General features: G+C 39.3%; 1 protein-coding gene across 1 annotated transcript in view; it reads left to right on the forward strand.

The window, feature by feature from the left end:
* LOC108094640 overlaps positions 1–17,835 on the forward strand; it is a 54,624-nt gene that overhangs the window by 25,932 nt on the left and 10,857 nt on the right. Inside the window, 13 exon segments of the mRNA XM_043207346.1 lie at positions 927–1,225; positions 9,222–9,266; positions 12,034–12,169; positions 12,412–12,615; positions 13,583–13,690; positions 13,753–13,893; positions 13,951–14,103; positions 14,461–14,591; positions 14,682–14,765; positions 15,461–15,614; positions 15,684–16,084; positions 16,502–16,843; positions 17,104–17,323. Coding sequence (XP_043063281.1) covers positions 927–1,225; positions 9,222–9,266; positions 12,034–12,169; positions 12,412–12,615; positions 13,583–13,690; positions 13,753–13,893; positions 13,951–14,103; positions 14,461–14,591; positions 14,682–14,765; positions 15,461–15,614; positions 15,684–16,084; positions 16,502–16,843; positions 17,104–17,323 — 2,418 coding nt within the window.

Genomic DNA, 17,835 nt, shown 5'->3' on the forward strand with positions numbered 1-17,835 from the left:
CCACTCAGCCATTCAACCATTCAGCCATTTCCCCATTTCCCCGTGGAGTCTGGCTCACCTGAAGGCTCTGAGTTGGCCAAGTTTTCGTGTCGCAAGCAATCAAATCAAAGTTTAATTATTATCGTCAACATCATCCGATTTAAAATGCACCGTGGGGCAAAATGACAGAGGCTCAGTTGCAACCAGATTCAGTTGCAGATACGAATGTCGATGCCACAGATTTCAGTTACACAGTTTCACAATTGTGGTCAAAATAATAGAAAGTATGCAATTCTTAATCTGAAGAATGTGGGAAATGTGCTTCTAGAAATTCTTATATTAAATATATATTATATCTGTATTTGGCTAGGATATTTAGTTGTTCGATGTAGTAAAACAATAGTTGTAATATGAACAAAAAAAATCATTATTAACTTTTATTTTCACTATAACTTATTATTATTTATGAAGTACTTATTTCAAATCTAAGAGATATATTGCTATTAAAAAGTAGTGCTATAATATATCATAAATTACTCTGAAGTTTATTTTAATATTAAATGTAACCAATTCAAAAATGTTTCAAATTGAACTACAAATTACAACAAATTTAAATTATCATAGTCTATTTATTTAAATGTGTATTTATACAATACTTCTGATAAAACTCTATTTTACTATATTCATAATATAATATACATAAATAATCAATTTGATCCTTGCTGTGCATCGCCATTTACATTTTGCCCTGTTTCTGGGTGAATTTGCATAATTAGCAATTAAGATGCGCTCAATTGCGATTGATGAGCCACCCGTTCGGCAGTCGGCAAACCTATCAATGTATGTGTACGTACACATACATACTATATAGTATATGTGTAGATATGCGGAAATAGGAAATGCAATAAGCCCAATTAATCCTCCTCCTCCTCCGTGAATCCTTGCAGATGGAAGCGCACGAGCACGAAGCTGGAAAGTTTGTCAAGGATGTGGCCCGTCAGGTGCACGATTGCAACAGCGACACGGACGTCATCAGTCCCACGGGCACAAGTAGTTCCGGCGGTGGTGGAGGTGGTGGAGGCGGCGGTGGAGGCGGTGCCGGTGGTTCGAGCGGTGCGGGCGGAGGATCCGGCGGTGCCGGTGGACCCAGCGACGGTGGCTATCACAAGCGCCACCACAAGATGGTCCGCGATGACGACAACAATAGCGCGGCGCACTCGTCGGACAGCAAGAGTCCCAGTCAGCGGTAAGTTCGATTCCCAGCTCACCCACACAGACACAAAGCAAATGAACACCCACACCTGCACTGAGCGAAAAAGTGCGAACTTTAAAGGGGAAAATAACGTTTTAATTCGTAAAATTGGAAATAAATGCTAGACAGCTTTAATAGCAGTAAAGTGTTGCTTGTGAAATAGATATGCGTAATTAAAAATTTTTTTTTTACAAAATTATAAGCTTTTACAAAATTATTTGGCATTTTTTAATGGTTTTTATAGAAGTACAGCTTACAAAAAAGTTAAGTATTATTAAAATGTGGATAGAATTAATTATTTAGCATTTTGTTCGTTGCGCGGCCTTAAATTTAGAAAATTAAATTTTTTTTTTTGTAATTGTTGGATCAGTAACGATTTTAACTTTTGGTTGCCAAAAAAATCCATGGAAAAATTGAAAAAACCTATAATATAAATATAATTTTGCAGTATGTAAACATCTTGAAAATCTCGACTTTAAAGCGCACCTTTTCGCTCAGTGTAAACACCCCGACACGTGTAAAATAAAAGTTGAAAGCGGAGTAAAAAAAAGAAAAAAAATTGAAAGGAAAAGGAGCATAACAAAGATGATTTATTCAAATCGTGCCAAGTTGTTACCAAACACATAAACATAATCCGGCTCTGCTTGTGCAGTCCGCACACTTACACTTAAACACACACAGTCACACCTACACAACACACTCATACTTGTGCAGTAACTACATATACATAGACACGTGCCGTAAGCGTAATTGATAAATGTGTAGCATACTTTGTTGGGCTTCGCTCGCCTTGGCAGCTTTTTGTACTCTGTATTTGATCAACCGTAAGCGACATCACATCCGTACTCGCATCCGTATCCGTAAGAGAAAAAAGCGTAAAGCATAAGAACACAAAAAAAAAAGAACAACAGCGCCGAGCCCGATTCAATTAAATTAAATTAGCAATTAGCAAGTCCCCCCCAACTCCGAGTACCCAAGTACGCCCATGCGAATCCTTGGGAATCCTTGCGCTCGTATCCTGGATCCTTGCCTTGCGAAATGGGAATTGAAATCTGTATGGGAATGTGAATGCGAATGGGACATCAAAAGTTTTCAGTTTGGGTCTCGGTTAATCTAATCAGAAGTCTTAGATCCAACTGGAGAAATCTCGAAGCAAGGACAGTGCGTTTCGCAGCTATCAGTTCTTAAATTGTGTGTTTGAAACTAGCGATACATGGCAAAGAATAATAAGAATGTGTGATAAGAACTTGAATCAAGAATCAAGAAAAGCAATTAAATATGTTTAAATTAAATTTGAAAAATATATAAAAAGTATTTTTATTTTGCTTAAAAAAACTTTAAATTATTTAATACGAATATTGATATAGTTTTAAATTCAAGTATAATATAAATCTCCACCTTTCCTTAATGCTATGAAACGCACTGTCCGAATGAATAGTCGATACCAAGTAAATGTTGAGATTGTGGTTTCAACTTTTTGCTTTTGCAGTTGAATGGAGCTGTCACTCAGACAGCCACACTTGCACACACCCACTCACACAGACACACACAACCAATACACACACACACACACAGTCAGGGGCAACTTTTGTTTGTGTTTATTGTGCCTTTGTGGTGGCAAAAGGAAATTAGCAATGACAATTAGCCGGGATTGCCCATGTCCGTGCTGTGTGTGTGTTAGTGGTTGTGTGTATGTGTGTGTGTGTGAGAGAGTGTGCCGAAGTGTCACAGTTTCAGGCTGTCAGGCGGTGTGTGTGTGTGTGTGTGTGTACATGATTTCATTAATTAACTCGACCCAGGCAAACAAAGGCGACGGAAGAGGAGGAGAAAGGAGGACGGAGTAAGGAGAAAGAAGGAAGGAGACAGGAGAAAGGAGAAAGGAGGAGGAAGATGGAGATGCGCTCCCGGGGGAAACGGAGTTGTCAACTCTTTGGCCTAATGTGCCCTCGCCGGGTTAATCTTCGGGCACACGAATCCACTCAGATCCACTCCAGAAATGAAACCATGAAACCATGAAACCATGAAACCATGAACCACCACAACCACACTCAACCACGGCTGCCACTTCCAGAATGCTAATGTGTCAGGGCAAACAATTTAATCAAAGGAAAAAACACCAAGCCACAAAAAAAAACACATTGCCCCCGTAAAAAATAAAACAAATCCAGAGTAATCAAATCTTGCTTCCATTTTGGCCTTTGCTAAATTTCGCCTACTTATTTTTAAGAAGAAATTATTAAAACTGATTTAATAGGCTTCCGTAAATACATACCATATCAAATATATTTATTGAAGATAATTGTTTGACAGGGAGATTAAAATAAAATAATTGATTGCAAGCCAATTCAAAACATTTAAAAAATATAAAAGCAACATATTTTAAATGAGAAAGCTATTAAAGTGGGGTAATATATAAATCTAACTTTAATTTTTGAAGAACAAATAGTAAAAAATTTAAAGTACTTCAAATTTAAAATCAATCAATCAATTAAATTAAATAATTTATTTAAAACTTGAATATGATATTGTTAGATGCAAATGTTCTTGAAAATGGAAGCATTATTTATTTAAATAATATTAAATAAAACCCAAGTGGCAGCCGTGTCCCGAATTTTTGGTTAATCGCATGTTACAACCAGAGCATCCACCTTTCGCATCGCTCGATCGGATCTTGAATACAAGTGTATATACATATATATAGATCCGGCAGCTCATCGCTGGCCAGTTCGCAGCTGCACCACTGTGGCTGCACCACCACCACTAGTTTAAGGTATACAGAGAGGGATAGACTTATACTGACGCCGGCACAACCGCATCCGCATCCATATCTGCATCCGCATCCGCATCCGCATTCGCATCCGTATCCGCATCAGGCGCGTCAGCGGCGTCAAGTGCGCCTGCATGTGAACAGTCCGTCCTCCGATCAGAGTGCCAGCACGCCAGTGGGTCAAGGTCAAAGGTCACTGCCCGCCACCAAGTCACTCGCCTCGTTCATCAGCGAGCATCCCGAGGAGCTTTCCACTTCGCTGGCACCAGAGGATCGGGATCGGGATGGAGATGGAGATCGGGATCTGGATCGGGATGAGATCCGGAATGCCACTGGGAATGGCCAGCAGACAACGAAGTGGAAGAGTCTGAGGGCCGTGATGGCCTACTACTGTTCGCTGCGGCGCATCAAGAGGAACGTTGCCACCCAACAAAAAACCGTTATCAATGTGCCCGTATTTGCATATTTCACGTATTTGCGTATTCACGTATTTGCGTATTTACGTATTTGCGCATTCGCGTTTTGCTAGCGTTTAACTAACCAATCACTGCACAGAGAAAAAATACATCACCGAAATTGGCCATCCATTTGGTTGTTTTTCGTAGACAAATTCAAGAAGTTTAGATGGCAAAGTGTTTAAAACCATATTAGTTCTTAAAAGCTATATTCATTTATAAGGTAGATACTCATTTTCTTTTTGGTTTTCCAAAAAAATCTATAGCGAATTAAAAAGTATAGTAAATATTAGTTTATACATAAAATTGATATCTTTGACATTTTTATTACAGTTTATAAAACTAAGTATAGATTTATTTATATTTTTAGAAATTTTCTAATCTATGTTTTTGGTAAGGGATAGGTAAACATAATTGTTTTTAAATCGTAGATCTTTAAAATAATCACTGGGGTTTCTAAACTTAGTAGCATTCTTTCAGACACAAAAAATAATACTTTAAGATACCCATATCATTTTTGAAAGAATTTCAGATCAACCAAAGATAACGAAAGGCGTCCAAATGGAACCGATATCGCAGTGATTTTTCTCTGTGCATCCCCATTTATTTATATATGTGTGTGTGTGTATAATCTCTCTTTGCGTGCGAGTGCGTGTGTGTGCGAGAGAGAATCCTGGCTCTTGCCATTTCGCATCACCACCACCGAAAGCGAAGTCCTCGATCTGCCCCCAAAATAATCGATGTGTACTACTAACCCACCCACTAACGTTCATCGATCGCTCGCCCTCTCTCTTTCTCTCTCACTCTCACTCTCCCCCTCTCTGTCTCATGCTCTCTCGCTCTAACAACGTACTAATCCGAAAACGTAGTGTATGAACCTATGTGTAACCTAAATATGTAACCCATATATCATTGATGTGTAAGCGAATGCCACACCTCTCTCTCAATTCTCAATTACCAATTATCAATTATCAATTCTGAACTCTGAACTTAAAAACTCAACTCAAAAATCGCCTGCTCGCCCGTTCGCTAAACTCTCTATCCCGCTCCCACTCTCTGCTCCAGATCTGTGTCTATCGCCCCCTCTCTTTCACTCTACAGTTAAGCCTCGCTTATCAAGAAAACTTTCCCAAGACTTTCGACCTCCAACGACGACAACTTTTCCCATTTAATAAGTCTTGAGAAGCATTTTACGGGAATTAACATTTATTAGCCATATGCATAGAGTTATCTAGGCATGGTCTTCCAGGGGGAGGTAACACTGTAGGCACCCCCCGTCCTTGGAAAAAATAACAGAAATTAGGGGAAAGAGGTGTCTTGGCTGGGTATACATTTTACCACTTTCTGTTCTAGTTTCGGTTCATTTTTGGCAAAGGGCAACTTAAAAAGTTTGCCCCAGCTAAACAAGTTGATGCCAACACACACATAGACACACACACGTGCACTTACTCACACACACATACACACACCCTCTTAAACACACACACACACATATGCTGTTACTTAAGGGTGTAAGGAGAACTTTTGCTTGAAAAATCTCAGCAAACAGCCAAAGTTAAAGTGGCTTTTGTCAGTGTGCGTTTGAATCGATATGTTTAAGCTGCTGACTGCAATGTAGGCGAACTTTTGACACAAATACACCAGCACACACACTTGTACACTCACACACACACACGGAGAAGAGGAGACACAGTGGCGTATGCTACTGGTTTTGAACCCCTCCCAAAACAAAATAAGTGGCTTAGTAGATGTGGAAAATAAGTGAAATCAACATTATAATAAATGAATTCCAAGGCCATATAAAATATTAAAAAGAATTCTTTTAAGCTTTTTTAAGGGGTACAAACAATAAAGTTTAAATAAAATAGGTATTTATTCAAACAATAAACGCTATAAGATATAAAATATCTGTATAATATTGTTATCCCCTTTTCCCACAAAAAAAGAAAGGTATTTAATTGAAATGGTGTTGTTAAAGTAATTAAAACTATTATTTCAACTTCGAGGGGAGCTTTGTTATTAGTTTCTGAACTCCCCCCAGAGAAAACAGAATGTACGCCACTGGCACAGACTCAGTACACTGCGCCTATGCATATGGCAATGCCACAAAAGTCCGCCCACCGCCCACTTACTCTTTGGCATTGTGCATGCAAAATGGGAAATTGCCTTCTGACTGACAACTTACAAAGAATTTGAATTTAGAAAATTGCAAATTTATGTAGAAGCCAAGTGAACACAATACACTCAATGGTAACCTAGAATTTATGCACCCTCTTTGCTCCGATTGGATGTCACCATCTACTTTTTTTCTCCGTTTGGTTTTTTGTTTTTTTTTTTTGGCAAGCCAAAAGGGGATGCATGTGGCGGCGGCACAGTGAGGCCTCCTAGGATCAAACGCCCCAGGCGACTCCCCTTAAAATTTGTGCCCTAGGCCTGCGGTTAGGTAATTCCCTTACAAGCAACTCTGATTCGCAATCAAATTCATTTGTTCGATCCGGCAATTGTGTTTTGATTTGCAAGCACTTCGAATGCGGCTCACATCCGTTGGCCGTCCGATATTTTCGGCTTTATTGCATTGTCAGCAGCTCAAGTTGCTCATTAACTAGGATGACCCAAATAATTGGGGTATTAGCCATGGCTAATAAGCCACATACTCGTACACGCTGGCAGGGTGTCGCAAAAAAGTCGGCAGTCAGGCGAATTTACGAGCAAGTGTCTGGTTTTATTGCCAACGAAATGTCTTTCGGTGCGTTTTAAACTTTTATCAGGCGCTTTTATGTAATGTGCGTACTTTATTGTTTTTTTAAGGGAATTTTGTACAACGAGTTGAAACTGAAAGGCTTTAAGAATTGATAAAATATAGTTCTTGAGAACAAAAGAAATTAATTAACGCTGTTTTAATGAGTAGTTTAACAAATTATCATTTTACAACTTGTAATTTTAAAAGTAGAAACTGAGTAAAAGTTGTTATGTTTTATATTTAGTCAGCTTTAACAACGGAATAGCTATTCAAAAATGATGATTAATACATTTTTCGAGCTACAATTACTTCGAACGCATCCGTCGATTGCCGTGACATCCTGAGCACGTTTCAAAATCAGGCTAGCGAAAAAAGTGTAGCATACTTTTGTGGGTGTGAAGTGTCCCCCAGGCGTTCATAAATTCTAACACCCAATGGGGGATGAAGAGGGAATGGGGGATAGGGGATTGGGGGTTTTGGGGGATTGGGGGGTTGGGAAAACGTTTGGCCAAATGACTCGGCGGAATTTTTCAATTGTTATTTCATCTGCCATGTGCGGCCAGTCAGTCAAGTGGCGTAGCAAAACCAGAGGCGATGATGGTTTAGCATTCCGGACGGTCACGGCCTGCGGCCTCAATGGCCACAAAAATCGAAAAACGTAATACGCAAACCGAGAAACGACTAACGAAAATCGAAAACCAAAAACAGGGAACTGCCAACTGGGAAACTGGTAGCCCGGGATCCGAGAATCGAGCAGAGGCGTTAATTGAAATCCGGCTTAGGAACCGAATCGCCGGTTAACCCGAGGCGGACCAAATCGGACATCATGCAGCCATTAAACAATAACACTTTTAGCCGACCACACATGAGCCAACAAACAAACAAACAAACACAACGAACACCAACACACACACACATACACACTCGAAAAACAGGAGAGTCCTTTAACATTTCGCTGAATGATTTGTGGTGCAATAAAGAATGCCATTTAATACCGGGGGCCCAGCTCTTTAACCTTTTCGAACCCGAATCGAATTGGATCGAAAAACGAGAATCGAGAAACGAGAAAAAGGGAAAAAGGGAAAAGCGGGGAATTGGCAAGCGCCAAAACTAACAAGCTCATTCTCAATTTATATTAAATCGAAAGTCCACAAATGGTTCAGCTGACCCCAAAACAACACAACAATGGGGTCATCCACAGATATACGCACACGTACACGCATTTATATACAAATATTCAGGGGTGTAGGTGTATTTTTGTATTTAATGTGAGATACGAAAAAGGGATATAAATAAATATTTAAAGTTCCCAACTGAACTTCATAGACATTCGTCGTAATTTTGTTACTTTAAATATTTTACAAGTAAATGTAATATTGTGAAATATTTGTTCGGTTGGATTTTAATCTCTGATTAACTAAAACTGCCAATCACCTAATTTAAGGGTTAAACTTGTAGGCATTTTTAATTGATTTAAATCAACTTTAAAATATGTTTTAGCATTGCAATATTTCAGATTGTAAACTTAATTATGTTCAAATCAAACAAAAATTTAACAAATCCCCTTTTTTGTACAAACGCTTACCTGCGCCCTTGTATTTATGTAATGGATGTGGTATATATAGACTATAGACCGGGGTAATCTTATCGTGCAGAAAGCCTTTTTCCGCTTGGCTTGGGAATGGGCAGTGATGGGTTAAAAGGGGGCCCGTATTACCCTGTAACATATATATACGTGTGTGTGTGTGTGTCTCTATCTGTGCGTGTGTGTGCGTCTTTCTCACCCACTCTTCCCCCTCGCTCTGTCTCGCTCTCTCTCTCTTCGTTTTTTTCCAATCTATTTCTATCAAATTCTCTTACTATTGCCTCCTCGAAAACATTACCAAACAAATTAAATCAAACAAAATGAATACAAAACAAAAATATGTTAAACAAAAAAAAAAAAAAAAAACAAAAATAAAAAGTACAAAAGAAAATAGCCAAAAAAAACAACAAAAAGAAAATGAAATACTTTCGAAACTCGTTTAGGAAATCGCGTATCGGAGATGGAGCTTCAGATCCAGATTCCGATTGGTAAGTTTATTCTCTTGCGTTCCTTATGATTTCTCGGTTTTGTCTCTGCCCACTAATACGCATACAGAATACAGATAACACCCACACACCGACACTAATACAAATACTAACACTAACACAGATACAACAGATACGCATAGCTTTGTTCTGCTTTTGATTTGATTATGATTGTGATTATAATGATTATGGTCATGCTGATGATGTTAATACTGACGATGATCGGCATGTGCGCGCTTTGCATTTGAATAGGCCGCAAAACAGCAAGATATATACATATATATTACATATATATATCTATTTGAACGTATATAGTACATATAGAGTAGGGTTTTGGCGTTGCAAAGAGCCGAGGTCCAAAACCGCAGCTCCACCACACACCAAATACACAGAGACACTTGCCGAAGGTTCGGCACTAGTTCACACCCTGTAAAAAGCCACAAAATCTAGGTACCCACCAACCACCCACCAACCCACCGAACCACCGAAAACCACCCAAAAGTACACCACCCACAACCACAAGTTCACACTCACACACTGACGGCAACCACACCTATAGCTATCATTGTTTTCCTTTGATTTGTCTTTCGTTTAGCTAACTGCATTGCTACCAAATCGCTTTCGTTTTTCGTACCTCATCGTGTACCACACGACGTATGCGTAATAATTTAGCCACCGCTGTAAATAGACCAAATGAAAACTAGCTAAATCAAAATAAACAAACTGAAAACCAAACAAACTGAAAAAAAATGAAAAACCGAAATTAAAACAAAGCAAACCTTAAACGAAAAAAAAAAAAAGAAAAAAAAACAACATTTGTTTCGTAGCCTGGCATTTGATATGCTGAATGCGAATAATAATTGTGCATAAATTAAGCCCAACCAAAATCAATTAACGCATCAGCAACACCCCCAAAAAATCGAACTGTACATAAGCAATGTATATATAGATATATATATATATATTAGACACATCCATTGTGTACATCATGCAAATAAACACCTAGTACTAGATGCTATAGCAGAACAGACGAATGAATGGCGACCCTGAGCGGCTTGAGCAAAAGTTTAAAGTGGTAAAACCTGAATCCCCTTCCCGGATTTTCCTTGTCCCTTCCCCACAATTTCCGAATTTTCCCCCCATCCACGTAGTCGTACGATAGTCCCTAGATCGAGTTCGTATACACTCGTAGCAATCGTAGATAAACTCCGGCAAATCGAAGTATCTGAGGAATAATTGCGAGTTGCACCTTTAACTTTGCTCCGCTTTTCGTATTTTTTTTAGGTACGAGTACAAAATACCCATTGTTATTGATTGATGACGGTTTAGTTCAACGAATTCGGCTCTTTAAGCTTTATAAATGATTTCGAAACATTAAGTGTGATTAATGTGTGTTCTCGGCGAACGCAAATACCACTGCTGATTTTAAATCACTTGTTTAGTTGAAAGTATAGATTTCGCTTTGATTGTCCTTAAAAAGTATTTCAATTTTGCAGTGCGGATTTAAAATTAGTTTGAATTACTTAAAATTAATTTTGTTTGTTAAAACTTGTGCAGATTTTTGGGCCATTAAATATGCCAAATGAAGTAACATTTTCTCGGCGTAGTTAAGAAAGTGCTTAAGATGTTTGCCCAACCGATTTAAATAAATTATAAATTCCAGCAAGTTTGCCAGAGTTTCTTGAGCTTCGGAGTGCCGGAGAAAACCGTACTTTTCGTTTGTTTTAATTTTCTTTTTAATTGCGAGAAACTTCTTTAGTTTCGCCGTGGAAAGCTCACCTGGCAGACAATTTAACACTTTTCGCTCGGGGCCAAGAGCTATTTATATCGATGGCGGAAAATTCTTGGCCACTCGAGCCCCCCTCTCCACTTTTCCCCCCGCTCTCTATTCCACCCCTCCCCTCTCTCTGTCTTTCGCTCTGTCTGCTGTCTCTGTCTCGCTGCGCTGCTCTACTGCTGCTGCTCAAATTGTTTTTCAATTGCAATTTTCCTCATTTCTTGTCGATTGCATAACGCCTATGATTGTTATTTCGTTTGATTACATTTGATTCGTTTCGTTTCGTTATGTTACGATTCGATTCGATACGATACGATTCGATTCGATTCGATTTTAGTTGATTTCGTTTGCGCCTCGAACACATTTTGCTTTTGTAGTAAATGGACTATAACCTTAACTACATATCTGTTTATTTGTATAACTGTAATCTGCATGCACAAATACCTCATCTATTTCTATCTATCTTTATCTATCTATCTCTCTCTCTTTCTCTCTTTCCCTCGTGTTTCGTTGTGCGTTTCCGTTACTGTTTCACCTTAATGTTAGCGTTACCGTTACCGTTGCGTGCGTTTGCGTTACGCTCTTTTGGGTTTCTCCTTTGAATGTTTGTCTTGCCACTAAGTATGCGTAACCATAGCCGTAATTCGTACTATGTAACCCGTAACCTGTAACCCGTTACCCGTAATCCGTTACCCGTAGCCTTACTTCTCTCCGTCATCATAAACTAGCGTAAGTGTTTGATGTTTCGTGTTACGTAAGTGATTACGTTCTAAAAAAAAAACTTAAATTATAAATGCACCCGAGTAACGTGAGCGCACGCTTAGTTGGAATGATATTTTCAGTTGCGCTCTAGTCCCCTTAAACTCCCCCGGAAAAAAACCCTTCAAATAGTCATTAGCCACCGTAGTTAGTTGTGTGAGACAATCCCCTGGAAAACTCAAATCCGGAACACACCGAATTAATTGGTTTCCCTCTCCCACATGCGAAAAACAGGACACGATCGAACCAGCGCTGGATGAAGCTGCGCACCACCGTGCAAATCTCGTCGGCGATACAGAAGAAACCACCGCTCAAGCGCGAAGACTCCTTCCTGAAGCGTTTCTCGACTAGACAGATACCCGAAACACAGGTAACGAAGTTCAATTTCAATAAAAAAAAATAGGTTTCTTGACGATTCCACTTATTTAGAATCTTATAACTAATTTTTGCGATTTTTTGTCATATTTTAAAGATAAAACATTCATGCTACATACACGTTTTATTTTTCGAAATTTTTTTTTAATCTTTCAACATTTTTGTACCTATTTTACATTTTTCATTAAGCTTTAGATGAATTTCCTTAAGTGCTTAATTAAACCTATTCGATTGCAGGAAACTGTTGAAGATACGGGTTCAGAAAGTGCCTCTGGTGACGTCGACAAAAGTGTTAAACGACGGCGACGCTATCTGCAGAAACGACGTTCCGTTGTTAATCCAGATGAAAATTTTTACTTCTATTGGTTAATGATGTTAACTGTATGTGTTCTTTATAATCTATGGACCCTAATTGTGAGGCAGAGCTTTCCTGAACTGCAGGTGAGTTCTCCCCTTGCTTTCCTTGTTTTTCTTCTGTTTTCTAGTTAATTTTTTTTTTTTTGTTTTGTTGAGCATCCCGTTTTAGCACCTTTGAACATCCACTTTCCATTTACTACTTCTCGTTTTGCCCTTCAAAAGGCGTCGGTCAGGCCTTTGTTCGTCCTTTTATGTAAGGCAACACCCCTTTGTTATTACGCTCAAAGAGTTGGTTGTAATGGAAGTTGGGTCTCTGGCCATAATGACCCTCTTCTTGCCAGTTTTGTTTAGCGGGGGGATAACACCCCTACACCCTTTGTAAAATAGAAAATAGAAAAAAGAAAAACAGCTAGGAAATTAGGGGGAAAGGGCATTCGCGGGTCACCTGTCGGCTGACCGAAAATTATCCGCTTTTTATCTGTTTGCTCCCGGTCTTTGCCTTGTAATGACTCAATTATAAGACACGCAGTTGGTCCTGGGCAAATGTTTGTTTATGGGCCCAGTTAGCTGGTGTTTGTCATCAGATTAGAGCCTGGGCAACGCTTTGGTAAACAAGAGTCGTCTGCGGTGACCTTTAACCCGGCCACAAAAGCCTGTGTCGTTGAAACGGTTGAAACCACTCGCCGCGTCCTGTTTTTAGCCCGCACATTTGCAATTGTCAACTGCATTCCCGGCCTAATTGCCCTTGACCTGGCCATAAAAATAGGCGCACAAGCTGGCCTGGAAAGGCCTTTCTCACTTAGTGCTGGTTTCCATTTTACACAGAAAGTAAGTGCAGCTTGGCTAATGCAATTTTAACCGCAATACTGCATTCTAAGAGCTGTTTAAGCATTAAAAAACTCAATAAAGCTGTGAACTTTCAGTGGTTTTTTAATAGATTTAGTTTTTAAATTATAAGTATTTGCGTAACAATATTTAATGTTTATTTGCAAGTTATGGTTATAATATATTAATTTTTCTCTCTGTGATTTTATGGACTATTTTTGGATAGCAATCTGTGCCCACGTTTTGGCTCATCTGCGATTCGATGACAGATGTTGTATTTATCTTAGATATAATAGTTCAATTACGCACAGGCTATCTGGAGCAGGGCCTAATGGTAAGTGCTGAATAAAGGTTTATTAGGATATATGTTCGGATATATATAATTGGATCCTTCAGGTATACGATGACAGGAAGCTGGCCTGCCACTACGTTCACTCGCGCGACTTTATCTTCGATATGATTGCGCTAATACCATTGGATCTGCTGCAGCTCAAGATGGGCACACATCCGCTCTTGCGTTTTACGCGCTTTTTTAAAGTCGGTTACTAAGTGGAAATTATTAGCATAAATACTAACTCTGTGTACCCATTGCAGGTTTATCGATCTGTGAGATTTTATTACATCGTAGAGAGTAGAACAGTTTGGCCAAATTTATGGCGCGTTGTTAACCTAATTCATATCCTGTTGATACTGGCACACTGGTTCGGTTGTTTCTATTTTTTACTCTCCGAGGCGGAGGGCTTTCAGGTGGGTCAACTATTAATTAATTATATTAATTAAGTTTTAGTGAAACTAATTTAAAGGTAATTTATATGATTTTTCGTTTGTATACAACATGGTTACGAAGTTAAAAATTAAATATTCCGCAACCAAACGCTTGTGCTTTAAAACATTAAAGTTCAAACTCTATTTCTTAAATTTATTTATTTGTGAACTGTAACTAATCTTGAAGTAAATGTTTCCAGTTCATTCTAACTTTTTTTATATTTTATTTATAAAATATTGAACATAAAGTGCATAATTTTGAACCTAGCATATGAGTGAACAGAAATAACATATTTACTTGTAAAAATAACTTTTCTATTAACCCTCTGTTGGCAACAGGGCGATTGGGTGTATCCTTATCGACCCGGGGACTATGCCACCCTGACCCGAAAGTACCTGGGCAGCCTGTACTGGTCGACCCTCACACTGACGACCATTGGGGATCTGCCCACGCCCGAAACGAATGCAGAGTGAGTACGATTCAATAATGGTTAATGGGGTTTTATTCTACTTAATGTCATTATTTATATGTATCTTTATTATGATGTTTTACCAATCAGACCGAACTTTTCGGTGGACGGCCCACGATCAATTCCGCGGCGTGGCATTAAATCGCGACTGCTTCAATTCGGCTCTAGTTATGGGTACATTCACTAATTAATTCCTTATAAAAAAGTCTAGCAAGGTCAATCAAATCCAGCGAATAGAATATCATGCAATTTGTTTGGGGGCTGTCCACCGATTCGTCTGCCTTGGTGTTCTTGTTTTATAATTCTCCATCTATCTGTTGCATTTTGCCCCCTAAAAAAAAAAAAAGAGCTTGGCATCAAAGTTTTCGAAAGCGTGCGACAGCCTTGAACAGTTCCATTGATATTTGTTTATTCAGCAGAGGAAAATTGCAAAGATTCCAAATGAAATACCAAACTCATCTTGAGCTTTCGAAAACTTTGATTGAGCTTGCAAAAAGTGTTTCTTGGCAGAGGGAAAAAGGTTGGAAAAAAGGAAAGTAATGGAGGCAAAACAATTTATTTTAGGTTAAATTTGTTTCTGAATTTGAACTATAAATAAAATGTAAGGAACATAGAAGCAAAGATAAATAATTCTTACTTATAGAAATTATCTGATTTAATATCAAATAAAGTGAACTCTTAAATTTATTTTAAAGATATCCTGAATGAAAGCTATTTGTCCCTTTGAAGTTTGTTTCTAAAAGTAATTTTGCAAAAATGCTTTCTAATTGAATTCGCCTTGATTAAACCACCCTCTTTTCCTCTGAGCCAATTTCGTTGACTTTGTGCCCTGCTAATTGATTGCCACTCCCCGAATTCCTTTTTCGCAGATATATTTTTACGATCGTTAGCTATTTGATTGGTGTTTTTATCTTTGCCACGATTGTGGGCCAAGTGGGCAATGTGATAACGAACCGGAATGCGAATCGCTTGGAGTTCGAGCGCCTGCTTGACGGGGCCAAGACTTACATGCGGCACCACAAGGTAACTATACTTATATATATATATATATAATACCTATATTCCTGTATATATATATATTATATTTTTTAGGTGCCTGGTGGAATGAAGCGTCGCGTGCTTCGCTGGTACGACTACAGCTGGTCCCGCGGAAGGATCCAAGGGGGCGGGGACATCAATACCGCCCTCGGCCTTCTGCCCGACAAGCTGAAAACCGAACTGGCCCTGCACGTCAATTTGAGCGTCCTCAAGAAGGTGACCATTTTCCAAGAGTGCCAGCCCGAGTTCCTCCACGATCTCGTGCTCAAGATGAAGGCCTACATCTTCACCCCGGGCGATTCGATTTGCCGCAAGGGTGAAGTGGCCCGCGAGATGTTCATCATCGCCGATGGCATCCTGGAGGTCCTCAGTGAAACAGGCAAGGTCCTCACCACCATGAAGGCCGGCGATTTTTTTGGCGAGATCGGCATCCTCAATCTCGATGGGTTGAACAAGTGAGTCGAGCTTAATGAATACTTGCAATCAAATAAAATAAATATTAAATGTATTATTATTTAATGTCAAGTTATTTACAAATTTATTAATTTGTTTGGTCTGTATAATATTTTTTTTTTTTTTTTGTACTACCTGTACAAATCAAATGAAGAGAATAACTAATGTAAAATGAATCAATATTTTGTTTTTTGTTCTTGTATTATGTTAAATGCATTTAAATTAGTTTTAGATTAAACGCTTTGTCTAAATTCTTTTTTTTTATTTTAGGGTCATGAAATATTTTAATACATTTTAATTAATATATTATTTTGATTTACATTTTTTCTTTTGCTAACTGAAGAATAGTGTTGTTCTCCATTTATTTATCCCTTTTAATATTATTTACTGATAATAATTTTTCTATTTCCTTCAAACAGACGCACGGCGGACGTGCGATCCGTGGGCTACTCGGAGCTGTTCTCCCTGTCCCGCGAGGATGTCCTGGCCGCCATGAAGGACTATCCGGACGCCCAGGAGATCCTGCAGACGCTCGGCAGGAAGCGGCTGATGGAGGTGCGCTGCGTGAACAAGAAGTACGCGAAGGCGCAGAGCGACAAGGAGGCGGCGGCCTATGCGGCGGCCCACCCACACCACCACCAAGGTCACCACCAAGGTCAGGTGCACCAGAGCGACAGCAGCGAGAACAGTGCCTCCAAGAAGATCGTGGACAAGCTGAAGCACGACGTCAAGGGATTTCGGAATGTGCTCAAAAAGTCCAGGTGCGGTTTTATCTTAAATATAAACGAAAGAAAAAGTTCTAAAATTTTTGGAATTGAATTAATTTCTTATTTACAAATTTAAAGTTCTTTTTCCGTGAACAGTTCAAGCTACTTCATCGATTAGATTAGTATAATGTTTTAATTAAAAAACGAAGATTTTTATTGTTTTTACTAGTACAGATATTGGGATGTACTTTTCGCACATTTAAGTTTCTCAAGAGTTGTATTTCATGAATTAATTTGATTCATTTTCCCTTCAGGACGTCGCGTAAGAGCGACGAGTCGCTGGAGATGCAGCCGCTGCACAACACCTCGCCGCGCGGCAGCAAGATCCTGCTGAAGCGGATGTCCCGCGTGCGATCGGACGAAAAGGATGCGGAGAGCGCGGAGGCGAAGGACGAGCTGCACGACAAGACGCCCAGTCCGATTGGAGCGGGACTGCCGCTGCTGCAGCGCCTGCGGCTCCTCAAGGAGAAACAGGTGAGTTAACCCACTCAGAAAAAAAAGAACGAACTGCGGCAGAAGCCACAGGATGTGTCACCAGCAAGAGTCACCCAGCAGAAACCACACAGCTACCTTGGTTTCTCTTTATTTTCCTTATCGAAACCACTCTCACCTTTGCTCGACTTTGGTTTCCACACACTCACAACCACACACACTCACAACCACACACCAAAATCACACCCACAATTCACCCACAAGGCTTTAAATGGTTTTTCGCCACAAGCAGACAAACAGAGCATTGAATGCAAAGCTTGACAAATGGAAAAACACAAAAAAAAAACACACAGAAAGAAAAAACAAACCCATAAACCCACACGAAACCCACAGAAATACAAACAGCCTAATGGAAAAACAGATTGAAGCCTGTTTTATCTGAGAAACTGATTACTTATAGACACACACACATACATACACACTCATACAGACGACCACTAAATCACACACACTCACGTACACACACTTGCATTTGTGTACATTGTTTCGACTCC

The sequence above is a fragment of the Drosophila ficusphila genome, unplaced genomic scaffold (assembly GCF_018152265.1).
Source record: "Drosophila ficusphila isolate 14025-0441.05 unplaced genomic scaffold, ASM1815226v1 contig_198, whole genome shotgun sequence".
In the NCBI taxonomy this organism is placed as follows: domain Eukaryota; kingdom Metazoa; phylum Arthropoda; class Insecta; order Diptera; family Drosophilidae; genus Drosophila; species Drosophila ficusphila.